We start from the raw sequence: 13,169 nt of genomic DNA, 5'->3' as shown, positions 1-13,169 counted from the left end.
TGAAATGGGACCCTGGTCCACCCTACACACCTGTCAGCCTCAACACAATGACACTTTACGTGATCAGTTTGATACCGCCAGTCCTCACCGCTCCAATTATGCCGGTCTCATCGGGGACGCTGTCCAGACAACAGCTGCGGCAAATCGAGCAGGCACGTGAAAGCGACTTCCTGGATCGACGCGCTCCTCGATTGCCTTTACAGACGAGCTCAGAAGCAGGCAGTTTGAACCAGTACGGATATTTGTTCAGCCAGAACTCACCTCTAGAGGTGTCCTAGCTGATTGAAAGTTCCGTTCCCTCACCAGGTAGTGTCATGGAACACACATGTCAGGTAGGCGGTCATGCCCATGACACGTACCTGGTCATCGCCTTGAACATCTACGGCCAACTTGTACAAATTGTGCAGGTGAGCATCTATCAAAAACAGACAGACAAACAAAGAAGTAAAAGAAACTGACGGATAAGCACAGGGGTATTAATCAATCATCATAATAATAATTATTATTATGTTGTTGTTGTTGTTGTTTTGATTTTTGTAATCCGAAAATACAATAAGATTTGGTAAATCCGAAAAAAAAAATGTGTCATCGAAGAACTTTTGAAACAGCGAACCTTATTACCAACCTTCGGAATCTCGAACTGTAACCGTAAATGCGATGCCCCATACATCCATACATGTACCTTCATCCTTATTCCGCTCAGCCTCCACACAACTAGAAGTGGGTGGTCATTGAGTGTAGGGATCCCACCTCACCTTTCGCCGTTTCCGCCATCCCAGAACAGGCCTCCTTTTACTGCGTGCCCACCTTTCGGACAGTGCCCCTAGTCGCCATCCAGCTCGAGTCGGATGGCGAGACTGTCATCGACTACGGTATTCAGTGGGTTCAGATTGAGCACTGCAGCAGCCGTGTTTCGATATATAGCTCTGCACGACCGCAAATGACAAGCAAGGGTCGACGCGAGTTCCGTAAATTTCGGATTCCCCTTTCCTCCTCCCCGGCCCGAAAAAAAAAAAAAAAAAAAAAAAAAAATCTTCAGGTATTGATCAAGGGAACTTTAAGGAATTTGTTGCATTATCGTAGCAGTTATTGTCATCTTCCCTATCCTCTGCTGAAACAAAAAACAAATAATTTAATAAAAATGTGTGATATAATTTTTGTAGCTTCAAATATGTATTTCTTGTTCTGCAATAAGAGCACTGTCGTTGAAAAGAGTTATTTTTATCTATTTGATGATGAACCTGAAAAAAAATGAAAGTGGCATTTATCTGTTTTAGCATGTTTAGCACTCAAACTCTCCTCATGTTTGACAAGGCATATATAACACCAGAAATGATACAAAGACTAATGATAATACGCATGAATATTTTATAGAGTTTCAAATGAAAAAGAAAGATCATTTAGGAACACACTCATTGCATAAGTTACTTCAGATAAGCTGATGTTTACTATTCTTGTATAATTTACTGAAGTTTGATGTGGTTACTATTCTTGCATAATTTACTGAAGTTTGACGAGGCAGAGCGAGTGAAGAGAGAAAATCCTTGTCTCTGATTGTTCATTGAGCACAAACAAAGCGTTTAATAGTTTCAGAAAATATTGCATGCATGTTGCGCTTCCGCCATGCCCAACTCCCAGTTCCCCCTCAGGATGAACTGTTAGACACGGCAAACTAACAGTGTGAAAGGCGCGTCATCACGATAGTGTAGTGACTAATAAGCGTTGACGCCAATGCGCGACGTTTTCTCTAAACTTCAGTCTCCCTCCCTCCCTCTTCTCCCCCCTCTCTCTCTTTTCTTTGTCTTCCTCTATTTCTCTCACTGTATAACTCTCTCTCTCTCACCCTTCTCTCTCTCTCCCTCTCTTCCCCTCCAAATCCTCTCTTTTTATTTTCTTGTCTTATTACTCAAATCTTTCGTGCAAAGCGAAGCGCAAATAGAAGCACTTTATTTTGTTAAATGTGTCGAGGGTACTTAAGAGCGTTCGAATCACCTCCAACCCGGTTGCGATTGCCATCTTATAATTTCCTATTATAAATCTCCGTTCGGTTGTTTGTGGCATAACTTCAAATCTTTTCCCCCCTTTTTTTTTCTCCTCTTCTGTTCCGTCCTACTCTTCTTTGACCCTATCTCCCCCCCCCCCCCTCTCTCTCTCTACCTGGTACTTTCATGTACATCGATAATTGCACAGTCAATAATTTCATTCAATCAATCTAGGTCTTCCTGGATTCTCATTCCCTATTTTATGTCTATAATGTTCTCTGAGTGTTTTTGTTTATCAACCTCTATTCTTCCATGTATCCAGCTACATCATCAGTCAACCCCTTCTTTGTTTTTCTATCAAATCTTTATGATAATGGATCTGTCTGTTTATCTACTCTTCAGTAATTCAATCTTTCGCTCCTCTTATTTCATTTCCCTTTATTTTTATTTTGTTTCATTTTTGTCTGTTTGTCCTCTCTGTTACGAAGCAGTCATTTTAAACTATCGAGTTACCTGCGGCTTTAGTCATATCGTAGTCGTGCTACTTGATTTATTCCCCACGAGGGCCTGTCAAATCTGACATCGCCCACTCGGATAGGACTATACACACAGACGGGACATCCTATGGGGGAACCACAGGAAATAGCGCATAGCACAAATAACGACAACAAATTATTATTACCCACAATACTTCGCGTATTATGACTTTCGATTGCTGTGGGATAGCCAAGGGTGCAAACGAAAGACGAGGTGCCTATTCATTCTTTCTGTATCTGCATGCAGTCTTTCTGTAAGAATCTTTTTTTTTTCGCCTCAACAAAATTACGTCTCTCCGTATGCCTTGGGTTCTCTGCATCAGTTGTAATTTACCCCATATGAAATGTTCGATGTTGAGGCGGGATACATTTTAACAGTATGACGTGGTTTCCATGGAGATGTGCTGATCGCCTTTTGCTGGTGTTTTGTTCCGTTGCCATGACAACCGCGTGGATTAATCCACCGAGGAGAGAAGAAAGCCAAATTACTCCGAGTAGTCAGGTAAAATTATTTCTGTGTTGTTGTTAATAATTGTTTTTCTGATGTTGATATGATTGTAGAAAAATTAATCGTTAGGTATGAGATTTTGTCAACATAGCCAGTTGTGTAGTCAATTGCTCGTTATGTTTGTCGTGAAATAAATGACCTTAAGATAAAGTGTCGTGTCAACCCAGGTGGAAAAAAAAATCAAGACATACATCCATCTTGGGCAGAATTTTCTTCGACTTATCCATTTTTTTTCAACTTTTGAGAGATCAACTTAGGCTAGGTTGACTGTAATTCACCAGTGTAATTGTTTTGATATTATCACTTATATCAAAAAGGTAACCGCTATTCGATTGCTATCCATCATTCGTATCGTAACAATTCTGTAAAATATTTAATATATTTTGCTTTTACATTAGACGGGTTGCAGACATTCGTTCAGTGCATGAAAGTATTTTGATTAAGATATAAGCCCTGCAGTTTTGTAGTTTCTTTTAAAATCATGCAAAGGTTGATCAAGAAATAGTGTCGTCGTGGAATAGCGCCTATAAGATGGAGAGGCTTCAACTTCAGCTTTTTAAACAAACCGATTTAAAACTTAAAGGTGGTAACATCATCGGTACTTCTATTTTTTTTTTTAGATTTCAATTTCAATTCATTTCTGCATTTTTTCCAAAAATACAACTTACAAACGAAAATACAAGAATTACGCAGAGATTTAGGGTGAATTGAATATTCTGAGGAAAATTACATTTTGCAAACAAATTTGAAAAATCAATATGTTTGTGTTCGTCAGAGTTTGTGTGATTGCAAAGAATTTTCACTTTTTGATGAAACCTGCCGAAACTTTGAAACTGCATAGCTTGCTTACATTGCCAATTTGCCGATTCGATAAAACTTTCACCATTTTTTTTTTTTTGATCATACGTATATTAAATGTAGGCCTAAGTTTACTCTATTATATTCATCAAACTCAATTTGAACACGATGAGGGATTACAAAAACCGAAAACTCAAACACAATGATTTGAGACCATAATTTTTATTCTCTCACCCTCTCCCCCTTCTCCCTCTTTTCCGGACTGTACTCGATGAAGGCATCGGGGACAATTCGCGAAACGGAACGTCCCATGGGTCTAGATGTGTCAAACTTGGTTGCCATGGCAAACAGAAATCTAATGATGTCAGAGTCTCTTCTGAACACGGTTGGACACAAAGGCGAGTATGTCATCTACTTTCAATATAATTTTATACATGCTGGACTTTATTTCTGTAACGGATTTACTGGATATTGTATCATAAGTAGCCCATGTTGGGAAACCTTTCGAATCAAACAAAGATCGAATTTGTTCAAAATAAATGACCAATCCTCATCATTACAAATGTATTTCAGCCCCTTTACCCTACATTCATTCCCAAAAGTATGTTATTAACTAACATCACTTGATGTCATATTGTTCGTGTTATACGATCAGGCTGATGTATATAAAAAAAAAATAGCGTGAGTGGAAAGTCATTTCGATCGAATTCAATTCAAAGCAATTCAGTTCACTTTAATTAAGTTATTGTTTATTTCCAGCCAATAAAAGGATGGAAAATGACATTGTTGAATCAATTTGTAAGAAATATATAATACAATGTGGATCACGATATTCAATAGAATTAATAACCAACACGGCAATAATAGATATACAGCTATAGTCCAACGAATAAACGGCGATGCGTGCTTTACAAGGTTGACAAGAAAGTAAGTATGAGAATGGAATAGAGTGTTCCAGTCATAGCGAATGCTGCACATTGATAGCGAATATTAGGAATTATTATCAATGTTGATTTGCAGCTGATCAGATTTCATAGTTATGTCACTTTAAAATGTTCTATAGGCAACTGCATCATTATCTACAACAAAAAAGTGACAAAAATATTAAATTTGCATGAAATTTGATAATAGTAATCATAAGTAGCGTTTATAAAAACTTATCAGTCACTGACAACAGTGACTGTTTTAAACTATATTGAAATCCTTACAACTGATTGGTTGAGAGCATTTTCTTTTTTCTGTGAAAATCACTGACGGAACACTTTATGAAATGCCCTCCCCCCCCCCCCAAATGTGATGTCCCTTTAATAGGAAATGTTACTGCCGCTACGGAACGTGAAGGAATCAGCATCACAAGATTTCGGGATATTACATGATGAGATATTCTAAACGCATTTTGACATTTAAAGCCAAAACAACGTGTTTTGACAGATCATAACATTGAACTAATTTTACTGAAAAAATGAGGGTAGGCGTCAATAACACTAAACGACGATCCACTTTTTTTACGTGCATAATGAGCTCTGGGGTCTTTTGATTTAGGGAAGTATGTTAGATATGAAAAATTATTTTTAGAATTTGTGGCAACGAAACGTAGCAAAACAGGAAGAAAAAAAAAAGGATTAATTTTTTTCAGTTTTGTCCCACTGTGCCCATTCACCGGATATATTTTGCAAATGGCATACTCAGCACTCGATTATGCTCATATTCGTCGAGACTTTTTTTTTTTTTTGCCGCTATGATTTTTGTTGTAGCATCAGCGACATGAAATGTTTTCACATCCATAAATGAGTAGCACGCTATCTTCAATATTCATGTTCACATGCAGTAATTTACAGTTCCACGGACGGTTTCCTTCCTCGTGACTGTGCCGACGTACAGGAATCAGGTCGGAACGTTAGCGGGCGCTATGCCATCTATCCTGATGACTGCCAAGATCCGTTTTTCGTATACTGCGACATGGACACGGATAGAGGGGGCTGGACTGTAAGTATGAATACGGCGAAGTGGTTTTCTTTCACCCCGTCAGTACTATCGGGAACCAGTTTTTTTGCGCAATATAAAAGGTATTTTGAGATCACGCTTCTGCTCCCCCCCCCCCCCCGCGCCCACGTAAACCTACTCCCTTAAAAAAAGAAAAAAAAATCGGGTGAAAATATTCTCTTGAAGGAGTGAATAACAGAAAAGAGTAAATTCAGAGTGAAATTGGAGTGAATTTTGAATGAAAATGTTCATTTTCACTCATTTAAGGTGACCTCAGGGATCACTCGAAGATTTTGGAGTGATCGAAGATTTCGGAGTAATCCCTGAGGTCACTCTAAAATGAGTGAATATGAACACTTTCACTCAAAATTCACTTCAATTTCACTTTAATTCACTCTTTTCTGTTATTCACTCCTTCAAAAGTGAATATTTTCACTAGATTTCTTTAGAGAGTATGCAGTGAAACCCTTGTTTCTATAGCATCTTGCAGGGCGGCAACAAAAAGGACGGAAAATGACATTTTAGGAGAGCTCCAAGTATTGAACAGAGGAAAGTTCTTCCACGAGTACTTGAATTATGTTAGTTTTATCACAGCTTGGACACTGAGTAAGCTGATCTATTTTTCTTGGATTTGCATCTCTTAGTACCTCTTACCCATTGAATAATCATGCTGGATTTTTTATTATTGTTATTTTCCCAATCCTTATACACATGCATTTCTAAAAATCACTGTTTCAGATTCAATAATGTCATTATTCTGTATCAAAATGCTGTTTCTTTATTGAACGTAACATTAGCTAGCTCTCCATGTCAAAGTCTAGAGGAGAATATAAAATGATTCCCTGTACCTTTTCTCGGACCCCCCCCCCCCCCCCCCACTCTTCTCTCTCTCTCTCTGGGAAAAAAAAAAGATGTGGAAAATAATGGGGACTAGAAAATAGAGCTAAATCAGTGTAATCAAAAGAGATGACATGGGTTCTTTGCTTTGTCTATCAAAGACACACATTTAGAAAGATAGAACATACAAACAAAATGTATTTGTCATCGTCCCTGAAACAATGACGTCCTTATAAGATTTTCCACAGACGACTGGACGGCGGCGAAGACTTCGACCGCGGCTGGGCGGACTACAAGTACGGCTTTGGGTCGGTGGTCAACGAGCACTGGCTGGGCAACGAGAGGGTTTACCGCATTGCCCGTCAGAAACTCTACCAACTACGAGTTGATCTCGAGGACTTTGACGGGGAAAGGCGGCACGCGGAGTACCTGACGTTCCGATTGGGCGGCGAACACCAGAATTACGTCATTAAATTGGGACCATACAGTGGCGATGCAGGTAGATACCGGTTTCAACCAGTTTCAACTGCGTGTCGGTATGATACAATTTTATAAGATGATACACTCTTATCACTGGAGTGTGTGGAGATATGATGCTCGAGCGTGTTGGCATAACCGCAGGCTGGCGGGAAAGCAGTTAATAGATATACATAATTATTTATAGATAGATAGATAGACCGATATATCGATCAATAGACAGATAGATAGATAGAGTGATAGATAATGGATAAATAGACAGAGACATAGATAGATCCGTCTGTGTTTGGGATACATCTGTCGTTTGTTTGTTTGTTTGTTTTTGGTTGTTTTCTCATTCTTTTTAGAGCCGTCGAAGGAGATTTTCAGACTTTAACATCAAAAAGAATTTTGATCAACTATAAATTAGGCATAGGGCCTAACGGCTACAGAGTTTCAGAATTTATAGCGACTGGGATGAGGAATAAGAATGTCAAAAATTGTAACAAATCACAATGGACAAGGATGATGACATAACAGCTTCATCATACACTGTAAAAACATGGGTGTTAGATTTAACACCACGGGTGTTAAATCTAACACCGATCAAACTTCAATAAAGGACCACACCCACAGGTGTTAAAAATGCACTGTGATGGTGTTGAAAAGTGTTCACCTGACACTTCGTGGTGTTAATTTGACACTGTACAAGGTGTTATTTTGACACTGTACTGGTGTTAATTAAAAAATGACACCACATGGTGTTGATTTGATACTTGTTGGTGTTAATATCAATGGTTTAACACCCGTCCAGCTTCAATAAGGGACCACACCAGCTGGTGTTACTTTGGTGTAAAATTATTTTCACATTTTTTCAAAAATCTAGTATTTTAATGTAAAATTCTTGATCGTCTTGTTTAAATCAAAAATCAACAAAAAGTGCAGTTACTAAGAAACTCTTCAAAAAACAGTTTAAAATTTGGAAATGACACCCGGGGGTGTTAATTTAACACCATAAATGAGCACCGAAAATTTAACACCAGCTCGGTGTTCACTATTTAACACCGGACTTTTTGCAGTGTAAGAATGATTTGACTAAGGGCTCAAGGAAGCAGAACAAAAGGAAAAAAAAATGCACCAATTCCACACAGGTGAACTTGCTAAGCAAATGGTATTGTAATGGAATTACAAACGTTGTTATCTTCTGAAATATGAGAGGCTCCTATGTCATCATCCTTGTTCAGCGTAATTTATTTGGGGTTTTCGAGCGTATTAGTTCTTCTGCTCAAGGACCACAATAAATTCCACAAATTTTTACATGGAGCTGTCGATTTATGTTCTGCATGATGTGAAATTTTGAAATTTGTCTGGACTTCTTAAGAAATTCCAATATATGTTGCCATGTTAAATTGTAGATATTTGTTTATTCCTTTAAAAAAAAATCATCAAAATGGCAATAGGGAATGGACTTCTGTCGCACAACAAAAGACCATTCACAACCAAAGATCGCGACAACGACGGTCACGATGGCAACTGCGCGCAGACCTACCACGGGGGATGGTGGTACTTTTCCTGTCACACCGTCTCTCTCAACGGCATATTCCTGGCAGGCCCGCACGACTTCGGCTCCCAAGGGGTCGTCTGGTCGCCGTGGAGGGGCCAAAACTATTCGCTAAAGCGAGCAGAGATGAAACTCCGCCCTCTCTCGGCCAGGGCACGTTTCAACGACTGAACACCTTGAAAGAAGTGACTGTCTCAAATGCAACAGGGAGCTGTAGATTTTTGCGAAGCGGATGTTAACTTGTTCTGAGCATGAGCATTTTTTTTTTTTTCTTAAGTCGATCTTGCGTCACCTGATTTACAAGGGTCGGTTGTGAGCACTGATTTCTATAGAGATCAGTGGTTGTGGACCATTTCTGCTTCCACTCAAATTCCAACGCAGAGAGCTACTCGATGCAATAATCCAACGGGGGCGCCATTTCCTTTGTACAGTTTGACCTCGCAGTCGATTATCCGGCCGTGTAGGGACCGGCGCCCATCCGCATAAGCGAACTGGCCGGATATGGGAGACACAATGTTAATGTATATAGCTGCCGTCCAAGCTGCCGTCCCTGCAGTGCACTGGCAGCTAGGCATGCAGGTAGCGTACCCCGTAACGGTGGTGTAATCTATGCTAGCCTGCGCAAAATTGTAGTCCCTTCTTCACAAAAATAAAGTATATCTTTATGTGAAAATCATACATGTTTTACCTCATTAGATATTGAGAAACCTATCATGCACATCTTATGAAATTATTGAAATAGATCCATGAAAAGATGTTAAAGTCACTGTTTTTTTCTCAGTTTTTGGATGACATGGATGAAGAAAGTCCTTCACTGCGTGAACGCGCCCGGATAATAGAGATTTCCGGATAAAAGGAGGCCGGATAATCGAGGTCGAACTGTATTTGCTGCGTCCTCGCGTAATTTAAAGCAACTTTGCAACACGACGCAGGGAGAGAGCAAAACGGCCAACGCAATCTTGTCGTCTAAAGCGTCCACGTCGGAACTCTAAAGCTCCTGATTAACGACGTTGTGGACGACAGGCTTGGGTGGAGTGATATTCAAGAAGTGACACGACATGAACAATATTATTTGCTCCTGCGACAATTCCTCCGGACTTACTTTCTTTATAGACTTAGAGTTAGGGTAAGGGTTGGGATTGTAGTACGATTTTAGGTTAAGTTTGATATGAGGAGTAGGGTTAGACTTAGGGTTATGTTTGTGGGTAGGTTTCATGTCTCATGTTTCATCTTAGCGGGCAGATATTATTTCATGAGAAGAATTGTCGTGGTAGCAAATGCCATGGAACCGTTCAAGATACCCAGGGTTACTACTTATAATGTAACAAAGTGCACTGACTTGCATGGAACAATTTTCACAGGTGTAAGAAATTGCAATTGAGAAGGACATGTTGTATCATCTCACCCTTAGAAATGAAATATAGAATAACCGATGTGTAGGACCTAAATTGAAATATGGCTGAGAGGACAAATCGAATGCAAAATGAATTAATGACAAGATACAGACTGAAAAAAGCTGGCTATGGGTTGATGAATAGAAGATAGCTTGATTTAATTCGGTTTAGGTGCATAGATAATTTGGCAAATTTGTATAGGTCATGTCTACTAAATCTACCAAATATTTCATTAAGAATGTTAGATTAACAACGCTGTTACTTTGACATGGTATGATAGATAATTTTTTTTGCTCGAATGATCATAAATTTTGTTGTGGATATAAATATATTATTCTTTCTTTGATTTAAAGAGCGCCGTGTGGTTTGGTGTTATTGTTGTATTTAATGTTATAGAAAAAAGTAACAGATACTCGAGTAAATCTTAATAACGCCTAAATAGATCTTGTCATTTGATTGGTTGTTTGACAATGATCATTCGTCCCATTTCACTATCTGTGCAATAAAATTGTGGCTCCATTTACCGTGCAATTTTGGACCCATATACATTGTACGATTTGCTCCATTGCACGCACGCCGAGAGCCCGGCACACTACGCGTGTAAAACGCTTGCGTTTGCATGGAGAGTGTGTATGCGACAGCGCGCTATAAGCGTGAAGTGCTCAGTGAACACTCTCTCGTTCTCATATTCTCTCTTGTTTCTAAATCAATAAAACATCAAATGACAAGTTTTTTTAGGCATTTTTTCGTTGAAATATGAAATCACCTCATGAAATAATCATTCTCTCTATCATAAACATTTATTATTACTTTGTATATCATGATACAATTAACAATATCAACATAATTAATCAACAATATTAACATATCAATGCTAAGTATCGTTAAATGTACAAAATGTGAACAAGAGTTATAATGAAATTGTTTCTAGAATAAACCGTCTACAGTTATGGTTTATTGAGAAAATAGTGATATCTCCTGATATTTTGGGCTTTATTGCATTTTTTTTTATATGGTCTATAGATGTTTTGTAATACAACTGACCTACACATATGCATCATAATGTGATAACTCAAACATTCTTAAAATCACTGCTCCCAATGGTAAATAATGCCTTTAACATATTATAATCATTATTATTCGTTTCAACTGCTCGTGAACTGTAATTTGAAAATGAGCAAATCTCAAAATCTCATAACTTTCCCTTTTTTCTGATTTTGATTAATTTTAATTATCCGTGGGTTTTTTTTTTGTGTGTGTGTGTGCTTGTCAAAATGGACTCTTTCTTGTCAGACAATTTTTAACTGCTTATATGAATCGAAAAGTATGGGCAACTCTCTCGTTCTCATATTCTCTCTTGTTTCTAAATCAATAAAACATCAAATGACAAGTTTTTTTAGGCATTATATAAAACAAATGATAAATGTTTTTCATTCGTGCAATGAACAGAATATTTCATTCGTTGAAATATGAAATCACCTCATGAAATAATCATTCTCTCTATTGCACTCATAAACATTTATTATTACTTTGTATATCATGATACAATTAACAATATCAACATAATTAATCAACGATATTAACATATCAATGCTAAGTATCGTTAAATGTACAAAATGTGAACAAGAGTTATAATAAAATTGTTTCTGGAATAAACCGTCTACAGTTATGGTTTATTGAGAAAATAGTGATATCTCCTGATATTTTGGGCTTTATTGCATTTTTTTTTATATGGTATATAGATGTTTTGTAATACAACTGACCTACACATATGCATCATAATGTGATAACTAAATCATTCTTAAAATCACTGCTCCCAATGGTAAATAATGCCTTTAACATAATTATTATAATCATTATTATTCGTTTCAACTGCTCGTGAACTGCAATTTGAAAATGAGCAAATCTCAAAATCTCATAACTTTCCCTTTTTTTTTCGGATTTTGATTAGTTTTAATTATCCGTGGTTTTTTTTTTTTTGTGTGTGTGTGTGTGCTTGTCAAAATGGACTCTTTCTTGTCAGACAATTTTTAACTGCTTATATGAATCGAAAAGTAAAAAGTTAGAGGTTACGCACGTTTTCAAATACTAGTATCGATGATACCCGTGACGTGACTATGACAGTCAGATTACGTAAATTCACAGAATCTATTTAGTCACAGATCTTCTATTCAGTAAGGTTGCAGAAATATTATAATTTATTTGTGTCATTAACAAATGAAATGGTTTCCACTCATTTATCATGCAATCATTGATATCCAGTCCATCCTGATTCTATGAAAATTTGATGTAAACAACTAATGTCATTTGTTTTTGTAGAATTCATGCCAATTACATAAATATTTTGCGTCAAAGAGAGAAGGAAACTCGTACGTGTGTGTGTGTGTGTGTGTGTGTGTGTGTGTGTGGAGGGGGGGGGGATATGAGATCATATCTCTATTAACTGGTCCGTACGTTGCTTCACCCAGCCGTTACCTGGCAACAGGGTAAGAATACACCTTCAATATACGTATAAGTGTTGTATTTGTACAGTTGTTATCCATTGTACAGTTAACTATAGGAGTCTTTCATTATCGCTGTCCCTTTTTTCTATTTTTTTTTCTTAGCATCACCTGTGTACGTGACCATGTATGTTTTGGTGTGTGAAATAGTTCGTTTTTGTTGTAGTTAAGTAAGTCGATAGTTGGTTAAAACTGTTTATTTATTTCTTTGTGCATTCAATGAGGCCCTAATATTAAGCTCTGTCACAATGATTTGCCTACCTTTCATGTGCTAAATAGCCATGAATAATGATGAACTTTATGTGTATATTTCCGAAAGTGATCATAGTTAGTTACTTGTACCATGCAGAAACAAAATTTTTCTCGAATTCATGCAAATTTAATTTGTTTATGTCAAAGCGAGATATATCTTTGGTTTCGGTTCAGGGAAAACATACGAATTGCTAAAAGATTCGTATACTTGATTTATTTCTTTTCCTGTTGACATCAGGAAATTGCCGGTAGTCTGTGTAGGCTAGATAGTGAGCTAGAACATCAAATAGTTTTTACTTTAAGTTGAGAATAAGACATGATATATATGTTATAAAGTGTCTAAAAAACCCAATCGTTGATG

At 37.6% G+C, this 13,169-nt stretch overlaps 1 protein-coding gene across 1 annotated transcript; it reads left to right on the top strand.

The window, feature by feature from the left end:
• The first annotated feature begins 314 nt into the window (after positions 1-314).
• LOC140243589 (ficolin-2-like) lies at positions 315-8,832 on the top strand. The gene is made up of 5 exons (XM_072323256.1): positions 315-407; positions 719-872; positions 5,653-5,810; positions 6,882-7,143; positions 8,561-8,832. Exons 1-5 carry the CDS (start codon positions 315-317, stop codon positions 8,830-8,832), a joined length of 939 nt encoding a protein of 312 aa, XP_072179357.1.
• Positions 8,833-13,169: the final 4,337 nt, after the last annotated feature.

The sequence above is a fragment of the Diadema setosum genome, chromosome 20 (genome assembly GCF_964275005.1).
Source record: "Diadema setosum chromosome 20, eeDiaSeto1, whole genome shotgun sequence".
Taxonomy (NCBI): domain Eukaryota; kingdom Metazoa; phylum Echinodermata; class Echinoidea; order Diadematoida; family Diadematidae; genus Diadema; species Diadema setosum.
Note: the sequence above shows the minus strand (reverse complement) of the source record. Positions and strands in the feature narration are given on the sequence as shown.

Coding starts and splice junctions, on each gene's coding strand:
- LOC140243589 (XM_072323256.1), top strand. CDS start 315: ATGGAACACACATGTCAGGTAGGCGGTCATGCCCATGACACGTACCTG. Junction 873..5,652: donor CGAGACTGTCATCGACTACG/GTATTCAGTGGG, acceptor GTTCACATGCAG/TAATTTACAGTTCCACGGAC. Junction 7,144..8,560: donor ACCATACAGTGGCGATGCAG/GTAGATACCGGT, acceptor AAATGGCAATAG/GGAATGGACTTCTGTCGCAC.